Consider the following 25,925-nt stretch of genomic DNA (forward strand, 5'->3'; position numbering starts at 1 on the left):
ATTTTAAATACTGAGGGAGAACAATAGCATAGACAGTGTTTCCTGTGTGCCAGGCATAGAGCACTTTCCAAAGGAGCAGTGCCTCCTTTCAGCTTCACGACAGCCTCGCGAGGTAGGTACTACAGTCTCCATTTTACAGATGAGACCACTCAGCCTGTGATCACACAGATACTAAGTGGCAGAGCCAGGATGGACTCCAGGCAGCTGGACTCCAGCACTCATGCTCAACCAGCATGTCATTCTGTCTCAAAAATTTACGGTCTGGGGCCGGCCCCGTGGCCGAGTGGTTAAAGCTCTGCATGCTCCGCTTCAGCAGGCTGGGTTTGTGGGTTTGGATCCCAGGTGCAGACCTACTCCACTCATCAGCCATGCTGTGGAGGCATCCCATATATAAAATAGAGGAAGACTGACATGGCATGGATGTTAGCTCAGGGCTAATTTTCCTCAAGCAAAAAAAAAAAAAAAGAGGAAGACTGGCAACAGATGTTAGCTCAGGGTGGACCTTCATCACCCAAAAAAAAAAAAATTTACGGTCTGCTTAGTATGTGCCAGGCACTGTTCTAAGTACTGACATGGCTTGTCCATTGATGGGTCCACAGTCACCCTGTGCAGCAGGGACTTTGAAGAGAGATGCCAAGTCCAGTAGATGAGGCAGGGTCGGAACCTGCCAAGTGCACCCATCTGGGTGGGGGCAGGACCTGGATCTGAGCCAGATGTCCCCCTCTAGAGAGTGCATTCCTCAGTACACCCTGCCCCCCACACACAGCCCCACCCTGCCATCACACTCTGGGCTGAGTGCCTCTACCCAGATAAACCTCAGGATGGGGGAGAACGGGGCTGAAAGGCAAGGGGCAGCCTCGGGGAAGACCAGACTTACCTTGTAGAGTTGGTGAAAGCCGAATGCAATTCCTGCCATGATGATAGCCAAGGCACCGTAATCTCTCCATCGGGAGCCCACAGGGCCTGTGGTTGGGAGAAAAGAAACATCAGGAGAAGAGGACACGTACTCAGTCTCCTCATCTCAAAGGATCAGCAACTGTGAAACAGACCCACAGGAGACAGTGTATAACTGTTAGGAACAGTGGCTTGGCTGCGACCCCCTCCTCTCTCCAGCTCTTGAAGCTGTCTGCCTCAACTGTGGCCGGCTGTGTGGCGGTGTCTGGTGTGAGCTGAGTCCTGGAGTGGGGACTCAGGTGGCAGAGGTGATCTGAAGACCCAGGGCATGGTCTCCACCCTCAGGCAACAACGATCCAGTGAGGCTGACCTAAACACACTTACACGTGCATAAATACACATACACAGGCCCTATTAAAGACAGGGATAAGCTAAGAGCCACTTCAGAACCGGGAGACAGGTGGCAGGGATGACATGACACTGCATCATCTGTCTATTCAAAACTTCACGAAGCACCGACTGTGTGCCCGACAGTGTTGTAGGCCCGGGGTGGGGGTGGGGGGCGCAGTGGTGACGGGATCCTCCTGCCCTATTCTGCTCTGACATTGAGGCTGGTGGAGAGGAGATAGCCTACGAATGACTTAACAGGGTAACTCCAGAGATTGACCAAGAATGCCAAACAGGGGGATGTGAGAGTGGGGGAGGGCAGGAGAGGGCAGCCAGGGGTTGGCAGGGCCTTGGAGGAGGCAGATGCCGAGACCTGTGGGGTCCCAGGGACAGAACACTCCAGGCAGAGGATGAGCAGTGCAAAGGCCAGGGTTGACCTGTGCTCAAAGGAGAGAAGGCGGCCCGTGTGGCCAGGAGAGCACCCGGCCTTACCAAGAGGGGAGACCAGGAAACAGAGAGGGAAAGGCAGGGCCAGGTGGAGAGCGTGCCCAAGGGACCTGAGCATCATTTCACAAGGAGTGGGTCACTGAAGGCTCCGCATAAGGGAGTAGCACAGTCAGCTCTATATTTTGGGAGAAAAATATCAGGTAGCCTCGAGGGCACACTACAGGTGGGAGGTTGCACAGGCAAGAAAGTGGGGAGGAGGGATTGCACAGGGCCACAAAAGGTAAGGGGGACTGGGACTAGGATGGAAACGTCTCTGGAGAACGACATGCCGCTGTTGCGGGGGAACCGGAAACGGGCAGCCAGTCTTCATGCAGGAGCAGCCTCCCGGCCCGGTGCTCTGTAGAACAGCATGTACGAAAGTCCCCCCAACTCCTGAATGAAATTCTACTTCCACAAGAGGAGCGGCGAGTTTTCTACTTCATAATCTTTCCCATGTACTGTTTACAGAGCGCCTTCATGTCCATAATCTTATCTGACGCCCCAGCGACTCTGAGGCACACAGGAAACCATCATCTCCACTTTGAATGTCCATCTGGAGCGGCCATGTCGGGCCACCCAGCGTGGCACTCTGCCACCTCTCAAGGGATCTGCCACTGGGGAGGCATGGGCCACTGTTTCCAGAACTGTTGGCGGTGTGGGACACCGGTCGGTCTGTGGAATCAGACTACAGTGCCCGTGGAAAGTGATCCTGAGGCACGCTGCCGTGACAAGGAACAGGGATCTGGAAGTGAATCTGGGAGACAAGGTGAAGACAGAAGAGCAACAGCATTCCCGAAACTCTTGCAAGGAGCACCCCAACGCAGCTGAGCAAAGCTGAAGTACTGTCAGCCTTCACCTCTCTCCAGGCCTGCAAGCTCTCGAGGAGCCTGTCACGTGCTGGCCTTTCACGACCAAAGGAGAACAGGAGAGGGACAGTTCTTAAAGCTCAGTGGCAGGATGTGGGCATGCGGAGAGGAGGAGCTGCTGGCACACAGCCTGACCAAGGGGATCCAAGGGGCAAAAACCTCCAAGGGGCCGAGGGAGACGCTCCTTCCTCTGAGCCTCTGAATGGGGCTCTCAGGAGGCAGAGGTGACAGTGATGTTGGAGCCTGGGAGAGTCTCCCCTTGGCCACCTTCTTCTCCCTCTCCACCAGCCCCGCCTGTGGATGCCACAAGTTTCCCAACACAGCCCAGCCCCAGAGTCTCCTGCACACGGCCTCTCCCACGGCCCCCAAGTCCCTTTTCTGGATTACAGTTTTTGACTAAGTAATACACACATGTGGTCGAAACATCACATAGTGTACAGCAGTCTACTGCAAACAGGCTCCCTCCACCACCAACAGCCACTGCTAATAGTTTCCTGTGTATCTTGCCAGAGAATTTTCATGCACATATAAGGCAACACAGATATGTATTCTTTTCCTTCTCTTTTCCCTCTATTTCTCAGTCTTCTTTTTCCTATAGCTGCATAATATTCCATTTAACCAATTCCCTATTGATGGACATTTAGAGTATTTCCAATCTTTTACTATTTCACACAATATTCCCATCAGTGACCGTGTACAGATATCATTTCACATACATGTACAACCGTAAACGTGAATTCCTGGGAGGCTGGGTCAGAGGTACATACATTTGCCATTTTCAGAGATACTGCCAAATGCCCTCCCTGGGGGTTGACCCAGTTCATTCCCACCAGCCATGTCCACGACCACCTGTTTGCTCACAGCCACTCCAACATAATGGGTTAATCACATGCGTATATTTCTGCCAATACTAGAGCGGAAAAATAGTACTTCACTCTAGTGCTAATTTGCGTTTATCTTATTACAAGTGAGTACTGAGAGTCTTCTCATCTGTATTTCCTTTTCAGTGTGCTGTGTATGTTTCCTACTTTTCTCCTCAATTTATCGATTTTCTTATCAATTTATAGAAACTTTTATATAGCAGGGAAATTAATTAGCCCTTTGTCTATGATAGAAGTTGCAAAAATCTTTCTCAGTTTATTTTTCTTTTGACTCTGCTTATGGTGTTTTGTGGCATATGGGTTTTTTTTATGTTTATATAAATTTATCAATCTCTTCTTTTACGGGCTCTGGGTTACAGCAAGCCAGGACTTCCTCACTCCCTCCCAAGGTTGTGCTGTGACACCCAGGGTTCACGTCTAAGAAACTGTCTCCGTCTCTGTCAGGGAGCTCTGCTGCTTTGACCCCATCCAATACAACTCTACACAGATAAGCAATCACAACTCACCAAATGGAGCCGGGAGGGCCTGAGGCCCAGGCATGCCTCTCTTCTCTCTCATTCCTAGCCTCCTCTGCTCTGAGTGCCGTGATGCAAAATCCAACATTTAGTGCAAGTTCATTTTCAGGAGGAAGAAGTGAAGCTAGAGTAACCTTGCCACTCTTCTAGACAGTCACTGTTAAGGAGGGCTTTAATCCACACCCAGAACATCCATCTGTTCTGCCAAAATCCTGAGAGCTTCTTCAAAATGGACACACGTCCAGAATATTATATTCACCACTAATTTCTCAAAAACCCACTAAATATCTTACAAGAAAACAGTCGCAACCAGCTAAATACTGGACCAGAACCCAAACTTGCTGCATCCTTCTTTTCTGCAAACATACCGTGCCTTGAGAAGCACAGCCTCTTGTTCTGGGGACTGGAGGTGCCAAGGCTAAACAGATGCCGGCAGTTCAGGGGTCCAAGAACCAGGACCCCTCCTACAGATGTTCCCACCATCCCAGAGCTCTGACCTCCTCAAGCACCAAGAAACACCTGTGGCTCCCTGCCGGCCTCACCCTTCACCCCCACTGCTCCTCGTTCCTGCATGCTTGCGTTAAGAACATTTTATCGCCCCCTGGTTTTCATTATTAATGAAAAGGGACCAGAATGATCTTTCCTAAAGTTCAGAGAGTCTATAAAGACAAGAAGCTGAAATGCCACTTTACTCGTTTTGGAGATGTGTGATACAATTCTGTCTTGTGGCAAAATGAAAAAAGAGAAAAACGAAGATAGAGATAACTCTCATCCACTGCACGGCTTTGAAAGGGTAACAGACCAGGGCTACGGAGAAAGCACTTGGCATGATCCCAAACTGGCTCAAACCCCCAGCCACAACCACCTGGAGTCCTTCCCCTGTCCACCCTGGGGCCAATTTTTCCCAAGCCCAACGCAGACCCCCACGAGGGGACTGAGAGAAGAGCACCTGGGAGCTACGGCCTCTCTTGTCACCATGCTCCCCGAATGTCCAGAATTATACAGTCAAGGGCAGAAACTGGGGCCAGTCACTCTTCTGCTCTAGCTTGAACGAAAGGGAAACAGAATGAACACACTTTTTAAAAGCTTCAGAGCCTCCAGTCTGGAAGCGGATGCCTGCCTGCAGACGAGGCAGACAAGAGGCAAGCAGGCAAGAAGCCTGAGATCTGAGACCTTGGTTCCACATCACCAACCAGATGGTTCCCAAAGACATTCTTCTCTTCTTGTCAGGCACAGACCGCTTGACTGAAGGTGGTGGAGCTTTGCTAGATTGAAAGAACCCAGGAACACATATGCTTTTACTGTCACTCATTCAAATCCTCCACAGCACTTTCCCAACAGGCATGGCTAGCTAACTAGCTGAATGGCACAGTACTTTAACAACATACCACATCACTCGCGTCTCATGAAGGGTGAGGAGACAGTCAACTGTGGTAGCAATTCTCATTCTGTACAACTGAGCATTTGTGGGACTCCCTTTATGCCTTAGGCTGCAACAAGGTCAGAGGATAAATTGTTGTAGGGAGAAGACTGTAGAGCTCTTGGAAACTCAATGCCTTTCTTAACCTTCCAAGGACTCCATCAACTAGCTTGAGCTCCGATAGTCTCCAAAGAAGCGTGTCTGCCCAAAGGCTCATGTTTCAGGTGAGTCTACCGTGTAGGAGGCTATGCCAGGGCAGGAGAGCTGCACCCCCACGGCTCCTTAACCATTCACTGAACACCAACTAAACCAACAGTACTCAATTCCTTTAGTTACATCTCCATCAACCAAGAACTTCTCACCTAGCAGGCGAGAAGAAGCATCAACAAGTAGGAATACATGCATGGAGCTGGGAATCATGCATACAACACAGCAATGTTGAGCTTGAAACCACCAAGTCAGGGACTCACTGACATCACAGAAATCCCACAATCCAGTAAAGATTCATCAATAATAAAGAGCTGAAAGCTGTCACGAAATCATGTTGCTGAGACAATTTGCATCCACTGATGCGCTAGCTGACAAAAGGGAGAAACTATCCAGTCCTTGGGGAGGCTGGCAGCCTGAGCACAGGGCAAGGCAGTGGCAGAAACCGGGCAAGCCTAGCTGTAGTCCCCTCCACATTCATCAAGGCTGGAGCCACGACTTCACACAGCAGTATAGCTAGCTTCTCAAATCACCCCATCAGCTTTGCTTGCAAGTGACCCTGAAAATTAAACGGGAAGACAGGTTCATCCACAGTGAGGTCCTGGAGTCAAGCCAGTCCGCCAGACCAGTGCTTGTTACAGCACAGAGTTGCTGGGCTAAGTGCACGGAGAGATTGGCGACCAGCGAAGAGTACTACAGGTTGAGCTGTGGAGGCTGGCCACAGCACGGGGGGCACGCTGAAGCACACGGCTGTGGACCGCCGGCCATGGTCAGAAAGATAAACCAACCTGGAGCGCAGCAGCTAGAAACAGAACGGCTCTGCTCTGAACAGAAGCACCTGAGCAGCATGTAAGGCAAAGGCCCCACAGCAGCCCAGGGGCAGCCACATCTGAAAATCCAAGGCCTGTCTTCACATGAACATCCTGTGAAAGACGATCTTTTCCACGTCTCATGAGCTGCAATGCTATCAGCAGTGTCATCTTTAGGGAGGAAGGACACTGAGAGGCATATCCATGCCCTCACTCATAGATTAAAAAATATGAGCTCTAATTAAACTGAAAGAATTCAGAAGAGTCCAGAAATAGACCTATGCTTATATGGTCAACCGATTTTTAACAAACAGGCCAAGGCAATTCTATGGGGAAAGGATACTATTTGCAACAATTGTGCTGGGACAATGGGATAGCCACAGGGGAAAAAAATGAACTTTGACCCTCACCTTACACCATACACAAAAAGTAACCCAAAATGGATCACACACCTAAATAAAAAAGTAAAAACTATAAAGCTTTCATAAGAAAACGGAAAACACAAAAGAAAATCTTTGCAAAGGGGTAGGCAAAGATATCTTAAGATGCAAAAAGCATGAACCGTAAAAGGAAAAAAAATTGATAAAATGGACATCATCAAAATTTTAAGCTTCTGCTTTTGAAAAGGCATTGTCAAGGAAACGAAAAGGCAAGTCAGAGGCTGGGAGAAAATATCTGCAAAACATACATCTGATTAAGGACTTGTAACCAGAATATATAAAGAGCTTTTATAACCCAACAATAAAAAGACAAACAAGGTGATTTTAAAAAAAAAGATTGGAAAAGGTACTTCACAAAAGATATACGAATGGCCAATAAGCACATGAAAATATAACCACAAATTAAAAGTACAATGAGATTCTATTACATACACATTATAATGGCTAAACTTAAAAACTGAGAATACCAAGTGTTAACAAGGATGTGGAATAACTGAAATTCTCAGACATTGCTGATGGGAATGTAAAATGTGCAACCATTTTGGAAAATAGTTTTACAATTTCTTATAAAGTTAAACATGCACCTAATGTGTGACTAAGGCATTCCACTCCTAGGTATTGGAGAAAGGAAAGGAAAGGAAAGCATATGTGCACACAAAGACTCATACATGAACGTTCACAGCAGCATTATTCATAACAGTCACAAACTGGAAACAACCCAAACAACTATCAATGGTCAATGGATAAACAAATTGTGGTACATCCATACAAGGGAGTAAGAGGAGTTACACAGTCCGGTTGGCCAAGTCCCATCTCAGGTTCCTTTACTCAGCTGTGAGCTCAGAATAGTTTCTATATTTTTAAAAGACTGTGAGGAGAATGGGAGTGGAGGGTTGGGGGAAGATGTGACAGAAATATATGTAGCTCACCAAGTCTAAAATATTTACGACCTGGTTTTATTCACATCTCTATTCACAAAAGTAATATATATAAAATATATTTTAAAAAATATATTTATTTCAACATGGATCAATCTCAAAAGCATTATGTTAAGGTAAAGAAACCAGACACAAAAGACTACATGCTGTATGATTCCATTTACATGAAACTTTCTAAAAGGCAGAACTTTAGAGTAGACAGAGCAAACAGAGAGTCAATTGCTGGTTGGCAGGAACCAGAAGTGGAGTAGAGAACTGACGTAAGGGGCACAAAGAAACTTTTTGGGGTGATGGAAATTTTCTATATTGTGATTATAGTCTTGGTTACATGAGTTAAATGAGTTACAATTTGTACAACTCATCAAATTGTACACTTAAAATTGATTAATCTTGTGTATAAATTCAACTTCACTGCCACAGGACCTAGCAATTCCACTCCTAGATATCTACCCAACAGGAATGAAAATGTACATCCACGCAAGACTTGCACACAAATGTTCTCAGCAGCATGATTCATGTTAGCCAAACTAGAGACGACCCAAACGTCCATCAACTGGTGAAGTGACAGGCAAAATGTGGTACAGCCACACAATGGAATACTATTCAGCAATAACAAGGAAGGAAGTACTGCTACATACTACAACATGGAAGAACCTCAAAAATATTACGCTAAGTGAAAGACGGCAGACACAGGGATCACATATTGTATGATTCTATTTAACTGAAATGCCCAGAAAAGGTAAATTTATAGTGATGGAAAGTAGATTATTGGTTGCGTGGGGCTAAAGGTGATATTAAGAGTAAACAGGCACAAAGGATTTTATTTGGGGGACAAAAGTGCTCTAAAACTGATTTATGAGTGCATCACTCAGTAAAGTTACTAAAAAATCATTGAATTGTACACTTGAAATGGGTGAGTTTTACAATATGTAAAATATAGTTCAATATCCTTGTTTAAAAAATAATTTTTTAAAAAAAAGAGTCTAGAAACAGATCCATGCATATATAAACAATTGGTTTTTGATAAAAGGGCAAGTAACTCAGTGGCAATACAATAATCTTTCAAATATATGGTGCTGGCATGACTGGATATCCATACAGGGAAAATGAACCTTGACCTTCACATGCACCATACATAAAAGTTAACTGAGAATAAACCACAGATCTCAACATAAAAGCTAACACTATAAAACTTCTAGAAGAAAACATGGGAGAAAATCTTTCCAACTCTGGGGTAAGCAAAGGCTTCATAGGACACAAAAACCATGAATTGTAAAAGAAAAAAAAAAAGGTAAATGGATGTCATCAAATTCAAAATCTTTTGCTTTTCAAAAGGCAATGTAAGTAGAAGGAAAAAGCTAGCCACAGACTGGGAGGAAATACTAACAATAAATATATCTGACAAAGAACTCGAATCTAGAATACATAAAGAACTCTTCCAACTCAATAAGAAGACGACAATTAAAAATGGGCAAAAGATTGGAACAGACACTTCAAAAAAGAAGATATGCAAATGGACAATAAGCACGTAAAAAGATGCTCAACATTATTAGTCATCACAGAAATGTAAACTCAAACCACTATGAGATACCACTAGACACACATTAAAATTGCTAAAATTAAAAAGACTGAGAACACTGTTAGTGAGGATATGTAGCAACTAGAACTCTCATACATTCCTACTGGGAATGTAAAATGATACAACCACTCTGGAAACAGTTTGGTAGTTTCTTATCAAGTTAAACACATACTTAACATATAACCCAGCAATTCCACTCCTCAGCATTTAAGAGAATAAAGACAAGAGAAATAAAACAAAGTCTTGTACACGAATGTGTTCACAAGAGCTTTTTTCGTAACAGCTCAGAACTGGAAACAGCCCAAAGCCCATCAATCAGTGAATGGATAAACAAACCGTGGTGCCTCCATACCATGGAATACCACTCAGTCATAAAAAGGAAGGAACTTCTGATATGCAAAACTTGGATGAATCTCAAAAACATTATGCTGAGCGAAAGAAACCAGACAGGAGAGAGTACATACTGTATGATTCCATTTTTATAAAACTCTAGGAAAGATAAGTCTAACTGGAAGCAACAGAAAGCAGACCAGTGGTTGCCCCAGAGATAGGGTGGGGTGGGACTGGCTGGGAATGGGGCATAGGGAACCTTTTGGGGTATTGGAAATGTTCTACAATGTGGTGATGGCTACATAGGAGTGTGTACACTTGTCAAAACTCAAATCGTACAACTAAAATGGGTGCATTTTATTTTATGTAAATTATACTTCAATAAAGCTGTTTTTTAAAAGTCTACTCAGAATTTAAAAAAAGAAAAAAAAGAGAGCTAAAGGAAGTCAGCAGTGATTGAGAACAACACTCAGCAGGGTGGGCTCTAAGTTCTCTCTCTGCTCTGTTAGCAGCTAAGACCAAGGGAAGAAGCAAGACCTGAGAATTCTAATTCAACTTTTTAAAAATGTACCCTGTAATATTTGATACATACAAAGAATATAACATTTATATAAGTTATGAAGCATAATAATAAAATTAGCAATCCGAAACCCACCTACTTGACCAGCTAAAACTTTCCAAACACCTCTCAAGCTAGCCACTTATTCCTCACCACTCAGAGGTAACCATTATCCTCAATTTTGTGTTTATTCTAACTCAAACTTTCTATGGGATATGAAAAGCTAGGAACACGCCCCACCAGACAGAACAGGAACTGCATTTCTCAGTGCCCCTTGCAGAGAGGTATGGTCGTGTGGTTGAGCCCCAGCCAATGGGGAGAAAGTGGAAGTGATGAGGGCAGTTTCCAGGAAGTGTCCTTGGAAGGTGGCTTGTCCTTTTCCTTCCTTTTCCCCATTCTTACCAGATGGACAGCAGATGGGACAGTAGGAGCTGGAGCAGCCACACTGGAGCACAAGATGATGTCAGGGATGCAGAGCAAGGAGAGGAGCTGGGTCCCTGAAGACCACAGAGCCACCACGGCAGCCTGAACTGCCTACGTTTACACAACAGAGAGAGATTCTTCTATTTGTTTAAGCTACTCTTATTTTGAGTTTTCTGTTATTTGTTACAGAATCTTATAAAACTAACACAACCTGCACTGTCAGCCCAGCCATAATTCTAGCCACCACCAACACCAAAGGCTCTTTCAATGGCCTAAGAAACTTAAGGAAAGGATTTCTTTACTCAGTGCTTTCCTGTAACACAAGCCTTCTCAATATCCACGAATGGTATTTATTTGCCCGCACACGGCACCATGCCAGATGTAACACAAAGCAAACAAAACGGACAGGGTACTGGCCCTTGAAAAGCTGCTATTCTAAACCAAACGGACAAAAGAAGAAAAAACACAATTTCCTCAATTAGAGAAACGTTTTCTTCATATACAAACCAGTAACGTGTATGTAGCAAAAAGTGACATTTGTGTGCTAAACTGGCAGAGAGAAATGGAAGAGAGACTTTCCATTTCACTTCCTGGTGGGAAGGCAGAGGTTGTCCCCACGTGCCTGTCATTTACAGTCACTGCTATACGCACTCAGAGCATCCCCGGCCAAGGCCTTTGCTGTCCCTCTCCACAGTGGTGCTCTCCTTTCTGCCTCAGGTCCGGCCACAGCTTCCTGCCCCTCAAAGCCCAGCTCAAGTCCTGCCTCCTCCACAAGGCCTCACAAAGACTAGCACCCTGGGAGTTTCCTTGTTCATAAATTCTGAAAGCTCTCACCATTCACACCGGACAAGGTGGCATGGTTAGTCTTTGTTGTACTTCCCCAAGCACCAGGCTTCCCTCTAGGTTAAACGGTGGCCTCCTGAAGCAGGCCTGTCCTCGACTTCCGCAGCCTGCACAGCTGAGCACACAGAAGCCCTTACTGATTGGCTCCCCTGGCAGCTCCCCCACATTGACGGTATCACACGACAGCCTTTCAATTCTCAAGCACATTTCCACCACCACTTATTCATTCAACAAGCATTTCTGGAACACCAGCTAAGTCAGAGCCTTGGCTCACAGATTTAAAAAAAAAAAAAAAGCCTTTAGCTCAAGGAACTCCTGGTCTAATAGGGAAGACACAAATAAACATTTAAGGGTACTGTGGTGAGGAGCAGGGGACTGAGCGAGCCCCAGGGAACCTCCATCCTAGTCACAACGCAGGCCCTGGGAAGAGCCCCTGGAGGAGCCGACAGCTGACTCCAACCCGGAAGACCAGCAACAAGCTGGCCAGCCAGAGAAGAGCGGGAGGGCCTTATGGGCAGAGCATCCGGACCACTACCTCACCCACACCCTCCTAGGCTGTCTTCCCTGATTCCCCGTGCAGGATCTGTTCAAATGATATGAATAATTTTAATATTAGTCTAAGAATAATATGGTCAAATAGGTAATACAACCCCCAAAATAATTAGACAATGCAATTCAAAGTAAAAAACCCATGTGCTTTTGACTGTCCTCCACCAGGGTGATGACCTGGCGGCTGCCTCCCTCTCAGGTCGTCTCTTCTGACACTCCCATCCCACGCTCCAGCCGTTTTGAACATCACATGGTTTCACGTCCACGTGCCTTTGCCTTAGCCTGGATGACCAGACCACCTGTCTGGTCACTGAACCAATCATTCCCCAGATCCAGTTCAACAACTCCTTTTGCCTCATTGGTGCCACCGTCCTCACCTGGGCCCACCTCACAGGCACTGCTGTGTTGGCTTAACTGCATTTCCTACTAGAAAGGAAAAACTGGGGACAGCGACAAGGCCTTATGAATCTTTTCATCCCAGGGGTCCAGCACAGTGCCTGGCACACAGCAGGCATTCAGTAATAAGTGCTTGCTTAATTAGTGAATGAAGACAATCAAGGGTAAGTCTATGTTACTAACCAGGGCTATAAAAGGAACAAGCTGAGAAAGAACATGCTCTCAGGATTTCTAATCAAACGTCAAAGCCTTGCACCAACCTCAGACATTTGCATTCTATTTTAAGAAGAGGCAACTGAAGCTATAGGTCAGCCTTTAAAGGCCTAAATTATTTATCAAAGACAGTGGGGGAAAAATATTTAAGCCTAAGAAAAAATTATTATCCTACAAAATTCACACTGGCCCTGCCTATATCTCAAAACTACCTTGCTTCTTGTCTCCCGGGGAGGAGAGAAGAAAAATCAGCTTGGAACGAATCGATCAATCAAGCATTTCCCAGGTCTTTATGTTCAGGACTGTGCTACGCACTGCACATACACATATACTGGTTCCTGATTCAAAGTCAAACAAAAAGAAGCCAAAAGGAGAAACAGAGGATGTCAAATTTCCTCTCGAACCCCAGCCTGACTTTTCTGAGTTCTATCCGACTTTCGTTTAAGCCCTGACAACACTGGTTTATTCCCACATCAGGTGACACCAAGATTCCCCTGGTGTCAACCTTCTACCACTTTCACAAAGCCTTCCTGACTTCTCCAGCCCACATTAATTTTTTCTCTTTTCTGTATTCTTGAGGAATTTCTTGTCTGTATAATTAATTTTGGCATTAAATCACAGTGTCTTATATTATTATTCTTTTCCTAAGAGTTTATCTTATCTCTCTCAGAGAACTTGTAAGATTCTTAAAGATCATGTTTTGAATCCCTCACAATACTGTACTGAGCATACAGTAGGTGCTTAACAAACACTGATGAACTGAACTGGTACCAGAATGGTACCATGTTCTCCATGTTCTTTTTGCTGACACTGGCATTTACTAACATCTCAAGGTCAACCATGTTCACCAAAGAGCAGAGGCATCCAAAGAGGCACCAAGCAGGACATCTGCCACCAAGCAGGAGGGATGGCAAGTCCAGAGGTGATGAGCCAGGAGCACTGGGCTCCCTGGGGTCATCTCGGAGAAGCTACCTTTCCCTAAGATGTGAGTATCTGGGGCTGAGCTCAGAGAATCCCATTTTCTAGGCTTTGGCTCAGAGATGGAATGTCCTTAAAAAGCCAAGCTATGGAAGAGAAGGGCTGCCCAAGCTCCAGATGTAAAATCGGCAGGAACACACATGAATGGAGGCCATAAATCCCTCCCAGGACACAGACAATGCCTCGGTGATAAGCATGCAGATTGCACACCTAGTTCAGAAACTCCCCTGAGTTTGCTTGTAATTAAGGGGGTTAGAAAGGTAAAAAAAATATATACACCCAATTAATCATTTAAATATTTAAAGTCAGATTTTTCCCTCACTCCAGGATTAGTATATTTCATAACGCCAGCAGCAGACAGCCCTGGTTTTTACTGGGGTTCATTTTAGAGCATGTTTAAACTAGTCAGATTGAGTGATGCTTCCAGCAACTAATCGCATGTCAAATAAAAGATATTTTATGTAATAAATTACCGCTACAAGTAATTCAAATGTCATTTATCAGTTTTATTATCAGTCAGGCAAAGTCTTGTTTCTCTATATTAATCAAAATCAAGCTTTTTTTTTTTTTTTTGGAGCAGTTTTGACACCTCTTGGCAAAAGTACAGAAGTGAAGAGGCAGAGTCACCCCCGGGCTGAAAGGAGCAGTGTAATGGTACAAGAATGAAGCTCAAGGGTGACAACTAAAAACTTCAGGTATTTAAAATTACCATTACCGTTGTTTTTTATATTAGCATCAAAGCCGGAAGGAGTCTGTCTCTAAGAAGACATATTTTATTTTTAGGGCTGGGAGACTCTTAAAAATACTCCTACCTAAATACCTAACCATGTAATGCTTTTTCTCAGAGCAATCTGGACAGGAGAATGATTTAAATGACTGAACTGCCCCCCTCCCCATCCCATTCTTTTGCCTCTTTCAGAAAGACTAACAGTTTTAACCCTTTGTGCATACTGAAAGTAGGCAAAGGCATGACGTTTTAGACCAACTCTATGACTAACCAGAACAATTTTTTGTTCTGAGCAAGAAGTTTCCAAGCAGCTGAGAGACCTGTTTGGTATTAAGCCATGGAGAAAACAGCTGGAATAGAACAGATGTGCATCTTAGAAAATTCTGCACCCCAGCTGCCACTGCCCGTTCTCACCAAATCCCATTAAACAGTTGGGCCCAGGGACACAACTAAAGAAAAAGTGTGGAGACTTAGCCATTGGTTAAAAAGAAACACAGAGATTCTGTTTAGTGACCCAAAGCAAACACAATGGATCAGAAAGAATGCCGGCCCGGAAGGAGAAATGAGTCCCAGGCTGACAAGTAGCTGCTACTGACTCAGTAGCCCCAACAGAAGGCTCACCACTGAGCGCTGTTCCTCTGTCTCAGAGGTCACACAATGCCAGTGGTTTGTTAGACAAGGCGACCATGGAGGAGATGAACTTGAGTGCGTGCTACCTGGCCTAATCCATTCAGCCTTACCCAGAAAGCAAAAGATAGGAGACATCTAAATGTGATCTGTGACACATGAAGCGCATTCTAACCCACTGCCCAGCCCCTGTGCTGTCTATACGATGATGATCACACTTCCCCAGCTGGGGCTGAGCCAGTGAGGACGGAGAAGCGAGGGACAGAGGTAGCTCCAGACCACGTGGTGGAGGTCAGAACAAGTCTGGCATTTTAAATTATGCGTTTTAAAATCTGGTATCTAACACTGTTTTCAATCATGTTTTGAAAAAATAAAACTCCTGAGATAGACAAATAAAATGAAGACAATTATAGAAAAGGCATTTTGAAAGACAAATAGATCCAAGGCTGAGTTACGTAAAGACACAAAACTGAACTATTTTTCCACTGCTTTGGAGTCAATTTTAACCTTTTTAGACTTTTTATAAGTGACTTTTTTTTTTTTTTAATTTTATTTATTTTTTCCCCCAAAGCCCCAGTAGATAGTTGTATGTCATAGTTGCACATCCTTCTAGTTGCTGTATGCGGGATGCGGCCTCAGCATGGCCGGAGAAGCGGTATGTTGGTGCGCGCCCGGGATCCGAACCCGGGCCGCCAACAGCGGAGCGCGCGCACTTAACCGCTAAGCCACCGGGCCGGCCCTATAAGTGACTTAAAGAAGGGGTTTTGGCTGTATTTTGGAGGTGTACATTTATTACTAGTCTGAAGAACCTTTATTCCTAAAATAGCTTTCATTTAAAAACAACAAAAACCTCTGATGGGTCAGGTTCTCAGGTAATAATTAAAAGCTATATTCAAAAAGGACCTTTACATTTAATCTGAAATTCTCTAACAGACTGCCACTACATAAATACACATGGTACAGCTAGGACAAGGAAGGAAGAAAAGGGGGAGAAAATCTACTAATATTAACTTTAAAAAATAAAATTAGGAGACAAGTTATTTCAGTGAGCAAATGAGAATGCACTCATGAATCAGATGTTCATGTTCTTATTAGTGAAACAGTAACGTGCAAAACTGATAAAAGAAAATGGAAACGGGCCGGCCAGGTGGCACAAGTGATTAAGTGTGCACACTCCGCTGCAGCGGCCCGGGGTTCTCTGGTTTGGATCCCGGGCACGCACCGAACAAGCTTGGCAAGCCATGCTGTGGCGGCCTCCCATATAAAGTGGAGGAAGATGGGTACGGATGTTAGCCCAGGGCCAGTCTTCCTCAGCAAAAAAAAAAAAAAAAAAAGAAAGAAAGAAAGAAAATGGAAACAGAATCGATCAATAACAGATTCTTGTTTGTAACCAAAATACGTGAAACAACACAATAAACTCATTTATTCTGGTCTCCTATCTCTTAAACCTTTGTCACATACTTAAAAGTTTGTCTAGAAGAGGATTTGGGTGTGTCACATTCTTTTGGAAAAACCTAAGAGCCGTCTACTATTCCCAGTTTCTCTCGGCTTGCTGAGTCTGGGAGAGGTGAAGCACTGTTCCTTGGCCAGAGTCCTGAATCCCAATCAAGGTTAAAGCAGGAGTTTGAGCGGGTAACTTACTGTATGACTGAGAAATGAGGTGAGGGGGCTGGACAGGAACCACCTGTGTGGCTGGGCCCAAGGACGAAGGCTCATCGGCAGCCGTGCCGGACTGCTGGAAAGCCAAATCAATCTCTTCATCCGTCAGCCCTGGGGGAGAAGAGGACATAAGTGCAGGTGAGTACCTTTGCCACTGTCCATGGCTGCAACACAATCTTCATTGAGAAAAGACCCTGAGAGCCACAGAATGCCTAGCGCCCTGGTAAGTTGCCTCCCCGATTTCGGATTCTCCGGAACCTCTCTCAGTTGCAATTTAACCTTAAGCGACAGAATATTAGCCTCAACACTGCTTCCAAATGTGGCTCATTCAATTTCCTTAATTTATCCTTGAGTTTATTGCTGCTTTTGAAGTCGCTCTGTACTGCAATTCTCCATTCTTCCCCCGAAAACAGATACCATCAACTGCAAATGTGGCTCATTTTAATCTGTAATGGTGTTAAAAAAAGAGAGGAAAAAACTAACAATAATGCATGAAAACAGACAGGGAAACAAAAAACTAATTATTGGGTGAGACGACTAATTAGTCTAGATCGTTTCCAAAGACGGGAATAATTTGCTTTATTTTATGACAAATGCAGAAATAAAAAGAAAAATCAGGACTGACTGTGATTAGTATGAATGGGATATAGAATGTAAAGAAGAAAATAAAACAAGAAAACAGATCAAAACAAGGCCAGGCCCAAACTTTCAGATGATTATTACTCGAGCCTATCATAGGCTGCCTATATCGCCTTTGGCTACTTTTTCTTTTTCGCTTTTTTTTAATCCTCCCGACACTCTAAACCACGCTGCACTTGGGACATCAGAAAATAGCAGGGCGCCATCTGCAGTGGCTATACCCTGTGGAGAGGATTTGCCCATGGAGGAGTAAAAGGCAAGTGAAAAACCCATGAAGACCACATTTCCAGTGAGCACACAGCTGGAATATTTTTACCGGGTCTGAGGCAGACTGGGTACATTGGCTTTGTGGGAAGAGGACGAGGGCACCAACCAACCCAAAGAATAGGAACGAAGTGTAACACACAGGTGTGAGAAAAACCTTCCCATAGGGCCAGCTCAGGAAGAAGTAACTCTGTATACAGAAGTGCTCTAGCTGCTGAGAATGGGAAAAACAGGTGGGAGGTCACTGCCAGTCTGCAAAAGACCACTCCGGCCAGCCCACGCTGTTCCGGAAATCCCAATATCCAGTCCGGCCGCAGCACAGAGCTTTTAAACTAGAGCCGAGAGCTTTTTCACATCTGGTAGGCAGCTCTCCATTAGAGGCCCACAGCATGGTATATTTGCCCCTGGGGGTAGATGAAGTACAAGGAGGTTCTGAGGATCAGCATCTTCCAAAGCATGGTGCCTCACGCTCTGCGCCAAGGGGCTAATAGATGGAGCACATTAATGCTCTAAAGCACAGGCTGCCTTGTACCATATTGGCGTGTGAGTTGGCTGCAGCCATCCCTCAAACTTTTCATGCCCTGCCGCAAGCGATCAACGGAGAATGCCTGAACTATTCTAAATGGCCCTGAAGCCTTTTTCTCCTCTCTGCGCCGAGCAGTTGAGGTCTGTCCCCATTTAAAATTGCACTCTTCCCCTCGTCCCCCTCTGCACACAGTGGAGCTAGCCACTGGGAGGCAAGGCCACAGCTCCGTGAAACCTGGGTGCTGCAGGGTTGGCCCTGAGTGCACCATGCTCTCAATAGATTGACAAGGTAGATGAAAAGACTGCCAGGGTGCAAAGAGGATCATTTACAGGTGCTGAGCACCTTCAAATACAAAAGCTAAATCTGAGTATATGGGGCTATACAGGGACATTCCTCCTCCCAAATTCCCCAGCGTGCTGCAGAGGGGTTGCTTTACCCATCATTTCACCTCCCAAGAACAGGAGCAGGACAGAAAGACAAGCCAGGCAAAAACGGAGAACATGTTTCCCCTGAGCATATGCCTCTCGGGCTCCAGCCTGTTAGTGACTGCCAGTCACTCCTTCTAAATAGGAAGGGGAACCCCTTTCAGAGTTCTAATAAGAAAGACACTGTTTTAACCAGTTCATAATCAGCCATTAGAGAAGAAAGTGGCGCATGCGACGTCAGCACAGGCTGACGGTCACTGGTACCCTATGGAATTTTATAAACCTGGTAGTTCGTGTGCCTTGTCAGCCGCTGGCTGCAAATGAGGATGATTTTCCCAAAAGGAGCATTCAGTTGCATTCTCATTTTCCCTTTTGGCTCTTTCAAATATAAACAAGTACGATAATGTTTAACGCTGGGGAAATATACAGTAAGTTACAGGCTGTGCTGTGGCCTTCAGGGCTGGAGCTGGTTAAAGGGACAGGACTCCCTGCCCATTGTTCTGCCCTCTGGCCCTGAGCTTTTAGGAAGACGCTTTTCCTAATAAAACACGTTCCTTGCATTATTGCAGCCAAGCCCACTACTGAGGCTACGGTTTAAAGGGCATCAGCACTTCCTTCCAAGCTCTTGTTTTTCAGAGACCTTATCATCTGATGCTCTGAATTTCCATTGGCTGGAATTCTGATATCCCTAGTTCTCCAGAGTCAGGATTTTGATTTAGTCACAGAAAATTAATCATTTTTCTTCTTTTAAAAAAATAAGCATTTTTAATGCTCTTACTGAATAATATAATTTCAGAGCTGGACCATTATCCTAACCATTGCCTTCATTTAACAGAAAAAAAAACTGAGGCCCAAGGAAGGTGAAAAATATGCCTCAAATCATATTAGTTAGGGCATGGTACTGCCGCATGACTACCAAGGCTCTCCATCTCCAGCATGGTGACTTCCCACTAAAGCACAGAGTTACAAAACATCAAATGGCAGATTCCAAAACTGTCTTAAGTTTTTAATCTTCTTCAAGACATTTAGATAAAGACTAACTTGTCTTTCCCCACCCCCACCCCAGCACGCCATCCATAGGTAAGAGCCAATGAATGGTGTTTTGGGCTATACCAAAACAACACAGGAACTTAACACCTGGATCTCATCTGCAATGACACCTGGACAACTTCTAAACAACACTAGAGTGACAAGGGTAGAGTGACCGCATCTCGCTCTAATATTCTAACCTAAACGACTCCAAAGGCCTCTGATAGACTGGTGTTTATGCTTCACTTTGTGTCCACTTCCTCTGGAGTGTCCCCAGCTTAGGGAGGACCAACCTGGTTCAGGACTGTACTGGACTCGGGTGACTTATCTGGGGCTCACGGAGACGGGGGAAGGGGGCATCACCCTCTCAGAACACAACAGTTATCTCCCCAGCCATCGGTTCCTGGTGTGGGATGACACTGCCTTTAGGAATGAGGTTCTGTCACAGAACCCACACATAAGACATCCAGATTCCCACTCACCTGCACCGAGAGAAACAGTGGAGAGCTGAGATTGAGACCTTGCAGAATCCAAAAGGTTAAAAGAAATAATAAAGGAAACTGCCAATTGTAAGTGAATTATATTTGGCTCTGAAAGCTAAGGCACAGGCTATATTATAAAAGGCATCTCTTTGCGTTGTTTACCATCACCCTGACTAATGCAGACCTTTTTTTTTGTTTGTTTTAAATAATCTCATGCAAATTAGACACACACACTTCCTTCCAGTTGATTGCTATCTGGAAGGAATAATCTAACCGCAGAGGGACTGAGCAAGGGCTGAGTAGAGCAGAGATGGGAGCAAAGGGTGTCCCCGTCCTGTGACAGGCAAACCGCCTCACCTCCTATGTCTGCGTCAAGTCTTCCTTTAGCTGCTGCCTTTGGAAGAATTAGCCAATTTTAATAAAGCCTAAAATTTTCTTTTCATCGAGGTATCAATTTGCATTATCTGATGTCACTAGCCCTTTGCATTTCTGAAAGATGCTCTTTCAGTAACTTCACCTCCGCCACTTGCCGATTCCAAGAGCTACCAGCCCCTCCCCAAGTCTGTGACACTGACAATCAAAATACATATTGATAGAGAGCAAAACTAAGAAAGTCCTGCTCAGTTATTCCATCTACTTGCTAGCTTTAGCCAAGAGGAGGACAAAGGGACGAGGGGACCCGTCCAAGGCAAGCGGGAGCAGCAGGATGCCTGTTCTGAGAGGCAGAGGGTGTCGTTTCACCTCTAAGACCACAGCTGCCTGACCTGCAAAACTGAGCTTTCAATGCAAACGGAACTGTGCAAAAGAACCGAGCGCCCAAACCAGGGCTGACTTGTTCTCTCAGTTCTCTGGAATCAACTCCCAAAACCAGTTCCCTCTACAAAGAGACATCTGCTGCCCCTGTGTAGAAGCCAGGTCAAAAATTTCTTTTCCAACACTTTCTCCAGGGTAGGATTCTTTTAAAAGAACAGAACAAGTGAGCTACATTCTACTGATTAATATAAAAGCCCCAGGTTCCTAGGGCAGCAACTGAAGTGAATGGCCTCGGGGCTGCCACACGGGCTTATTTTATCCCTTAGAAGATAAACAAATTTGTTTTCTTTTTCTTAAGGTTTCTGTTAAAATGCAAACAAAACCAAACCGGTTGACTTTGTGAGCTGCAGCCCGCTGGCTGTGAGTGCAATGCCGGAGGGTCCTTTCCCACGACTCAGACAGAACCAGCACCAGGAATGGCTGACTTTTTCTGTGGGACTGGCTCTGCAAGGACTTCTCAGAACAAGTAACCTTGGGGCCGGCCCCGTGGCTTAGCAGTTAAGTGCACGTGCTCCGCTACTGGGGGCCCGGGTTCGGATCCGGGCGCACACCGACACACCACTTATCAGGCCATGCTGAGGCGGCGTCCCACATACAGCAACTAGAAGGATGTGCAACTATGTCATACAACTATCTACTGGAGCTTTGGGGAGAAAAAGGGAAAAAAAGGAGGAGGATTGGCAATAGATGTTAGCTCAGGGTCGGTCTTCCTCAGCAAAAAGAGGATTGGCATGGATGTTAGCTCAGGGCTGATCTTCCTCACAAAAAAAAAAGAACAAGTAAGCTCAACGCTGTCCCCAGTGACCACTGGGCACTGCCACGGAGCCTGGCCCTATGTAAGTGAAGCAGCAAGACAGATGACAGCAGACAGCAGTGTTCTCTGCATCTTTCAGGTCAAAGAACAACCAGGACAGCAGGGTGAGGAATAGTTTGGAGACAAGCAAGGTAATGAATGCCCGACAACACCTTCCAGCCTGGCCCGAGTTTTATAATAAAAATGTTGAGTCCCACTGGGATTAGGGAACACGGGTCAGAGGGCCAGCGGCAGAGGGCGGCAGTTATGGGCTGGCCACTGGGGCCACCTTCCTGCCCCATCACAGTCCCTCTATTCACAGGACTCAAGTGATTCATCTTGGACTCACGGAGACTGAGCGGGGGTCACCTCTTTCAGAACACAACTAGTTATCTACCCATGCACACTCTGGGAGGAGACGAGGCAGAGAAGACAGCTGGCTAAAAATACTCCCCAAATTAAAAGAAAAATCAACTCTCTCAGAAAAGGTTAGGGGAGGGGAAAGGAAAAAAGTATTTTTATTTTATTTTATTAACATTTTGTTGGAACAGTAGAGTACAATAAGGACTCTCAGAGCCTCTAAAAGTCGTTGGATGACCTGTAGACCCCTATTTCCCAGTGCCTTGTATAAAATTGAATTTTTTAAACATAAATTACACGTAATGACGACACTGTAAAAACTAACAGTAATGGAAAGCTGTGCTGTATTTCATTAGCCTGTATTATTCCGTGCCACCTGATCCAGCCGGGCCTTGTTTATGAGTTAGTGTGTTAGCAGATGCCGATGGAAGCATTTGCTTCGACCTTGCTCTTCTCATTGGGGCATGAAATTACGACGGCAGCACCTTGATATTACAGCCATAAATACAGTAAACTGCAAATTTAAGCCAACGGCTCCTATTGTCTCTGAACATAAAGCTGATCGGTATTTATTTAAAAGGAGAACAAAAAAAATATTATATATCACCTTGTTTATGGGGCCTCCCCCACCCACTTTCTTATCCCCTCCCCCAGCCCCCCAACCTGTCTAATTCACTTGGTTAAAATATTAAGCAAATAAGATGAATGCTTTCTTCTTCACTGATTAACTATTCCCAAGCAGCAGAAACAGTTTTTGAGAAAACTAGTTCCAAATGTCATTAGCCTGAATGAAAAGAGTTTTCATAAAAATTGATCTGATGGTGGGGCTGGTTCCCACCATCCTGATATTGATATGTAAATTCAAGAACAAGACATGCGACTTTCCCCTCTCCTTAAATGAGGAAAGTTCGAACAACAGGAGAAAAAGTTGCTGATGATGCCCTGAAATTGAATGTCCTCTCAGTATCCTTCTAAAAATCGTTAGGTAAAAATGCTATTTCAAAAAGAAGCAAAACACTGCCTCCTGCCACCTAAGGAAAGAAAGAAAGATATCTAACCAAGAATATAATTCTCATCTCAACACAGGGAGCCAGAGACCTCTCATTAAAACTTGCACCAATCCCCTTCTTATCCCAGTGAACCATAAAGACAATATATTCTTTAAATACATTAAATGTGCAAGAAAAATAAACACAAAGACAAAAGGACACTGGGTATCACCCAGCCACGTCTCCAAGTATAAATCACTGAGTAAAAAGCCAATGCAAAATGCACTGCCCTGCTAGCTTAGAGACTGAGGAACCCAGCAGGCTTGTTTCACTCTAAGTCTAAAAGAGAAGGCAGGTCAGGTCTGCTTCCTAATGTCAGTGGAAGAGGATCTCTCTGCCTCTCAGAGAGGCAGAAGAGAGATGTAAAAGCTCAACCAAGTACAAGTTTGGAGGTTTCAAAGGGTTAGTGGTGAAAGCAGCAGAACACCAGGAGGCAAGCTCGGCAGTTACTACCCATGAAGCAGGCAGAAGGACCATATTAGCAGTGAACTAAATGCAAGTTTGGGGAGTGGTTCAATTTCAAATCAGACAGGCTGGGGCCACGGGATCCAATGCCCAGTAGTATTGGTGACACAGCCAAATCAACCAAGATCAAAAGTTTTCATGCATTTACTTCTGATACGTTATTCCACAAGGCAGACATACTCCTTTGGAGCCCTAAATTATTTCAGCCACACCAGTCATTGAGCTTAGCTCCTTCCGCATAAGGAGGAAACTTCCCTATAAAATTTATTGAGCTTCTCTGGGGAGTAGTATAACTGGTGAACAAGACAGAAGTGAGCTGCCCCTCTGTGTAACACAAATTGAGATCTCTCATAAGAAAGACTGGGAGGGTTTCCAATCAGCATCCACGACGTCTATTTTTAGAGCTATCGTCTAAAGGTTTTTTCTCTTTTAATCCCTCTCTGCTTAACTAAAAACAAAAACAAAGAGGAGCTGATTTTGATATTTGATCATCAATTCCAAAGGATTAACAGCACAACAAATACTGTTGCCGGCTGTCACGGACTGCACTGTCTAACCCTGCAGGTCCCTGGCAATAGGCGCCTTCCCACAGTGCACTGAACAAGTCCTAGGGAAGGAACCGTGTCTTTCAAGACCATGGGATATGATACTCAGGAATCACTGCTACTTGAGTGCTAAAGGCCAGGTAAGCCAAAGGTATGTGCCTATGTGGAAAAGCCAATAAACACTTTTAACTGTACGTGAATCTTGCTCCCGTTTTAAAAGAGGCAGTGAAGTTTGTTCAAAAAAAAAAAAACAACTCCTTTGACAACCACACAAAGAAATTCAGATCTGGAAGAAAAGTTGGAGCTCATCTTGTCTATTGCCTGTTCTTTTTTTCTTTTCTTTTCCTTCTGTTTTACAGATCAAAAGAAAAGGACATAGAGGGAGTAGTGACTTACCCACAGCCCATGGCGAGCGCCAGAGGCAAACCAGATTCCCAACCTGGTGCTCTCTTTATTGTACTGGGGGGTCGAGCATGAGCAGTCTGACATACCTGCTCCCCTCTGCTCTCTGACACAGTCGGCACATTTTAAATAAGCAACCTCTTAGAATCCATTGCCTTAAAAAAATAATAAAAAAAAGAATATATAGAGCATGGGGGAAAACGAGGTGAAGGGTACACGTTTCTTCTATGTTAAAAAATATATACATGTATACACACATACAAACACATCTAGTTGTTTGTGAGACGTGCATAAAGATAGACAAGAAATAGGTAACAGTGGTTACAGACGGAAGGGAACTGGTAGCTGGGGACAGAGACTGAAGGCAGACTTTTCACTGCATATCCTTATGAATTGTGTTCCATGTGAATATATTTCTGATGCAAAAGGATAAATTAAATTTATTTTTAAGAACAAAGAAAATATTTGGAGGGGAAAAAAAAAACCTTAAACCTACACAAAATCACTTAGAATGGTTATCCCCATTTTCTGGAAGAGAAAAACTAAGACAGAAAAAGGTAGAGACATGCCCAGGAGCCTGGATTAGGATGACATCATGACATCCACAATTTCTAATTTCTTGCTTAACCCACTGTGGCTGTAACCACAGCAGTCAAGTTCAAGGTGGCTTTTTTTTTTTTTTAATATGTTTTTAAAAGGCAGGCATCTGTTCTATTTTGACACATCCTGGCTGCCCAAATGTTTCTTTCAGCTCTAAATATTTGCTTCACCAATGGAAATGTTTCCATCACTGCAACAAAACAAACATTTGCTTCGGGATGGTAGGGACAGCCATACGCTGCTTCATATGTTACTTGAAACAGCCTGATTTTGGAAACAACTCTACTGTCAGACACAAACCAAGGTGGAGATTTCTGTTCCTTAAAGAAAACCCTGTCACGAGGTAGTGCACTAAGGCACACTCTTCAGTCACTCAGCTGAATGCTTTGAATGTTCAATGTTTGTTTGGGGTTTTCTTTTACATCTTGGATCTTAAATATACAATCAGAAGGTTTATTATTTGGCATTCAACTTACTTCCTAAAGTTTTAAATTACCACGTAGCTATCAGATTTTTTTAGTCCTCATCTTAATCTGATAGTCACACATTAAAACACCTTATATCCTAATACATCAATACATAAATTATTTTGTCACCGCTGATTTGTGTTGCTCAAATGAATCTGGTATTGCTTGCTATAGTCAACATTACTACTGTAGAGATAAATATTTAGTGCTCACTAAATCCATAAATATTTGAGTGCTTATTCTGCTAGGCAATGTGAGAAAGCCAAGACCTCATCTTCCCTACCTGCTAAATGGTAGCATCCCTAAGACCTCTTCCCTCATAAATTTTTTTTTTTAATAA

The 25,925-nt window shown here is 44.5% G+C and overlaps 1 protein-coding gene across 1 annotated transcript in view; it reads right to left on the minus strand.

Moving 5' to 3' along the window:
- Positions 1 to 25,925, minus strand: part of PEX14 (peroxisomal biogenesis factor 14) — a 135,630-nt gene that overhangs the window by 11,357 nt on the left and 98,348 nt on the right. The window contains exons 4-5 of the mRNA XM_004425570.3: positions 16,709 to 16,837; positions 878 to 963 (exon numbers count right to left, since the gene is read on the minus strand). Coding sequence (XP_004425627.2) covers positions 878 to 963; positions 16,709 to 16,837 — 215 coding nt within the window. The remainder of the gene's footprint in view (positions 1 to 877; positions 964 to 16,708; positions 16,838 to 25,925) is intronic.

This window comes from Ceratotherium simum, chromosome 22 (assembly GCF_057802395.1).
Source record: "Ceratotherium simum simum isolate JZ-2026a chromosome 22, ASM5780239v1, whole genome shotgun sequence".
NCBI lineage: Eukaryota > Metazoa > Chordata > Mammalia > Perissodactyla > Rhinocerotidae > Ceratotherium > Ceratotherium simum.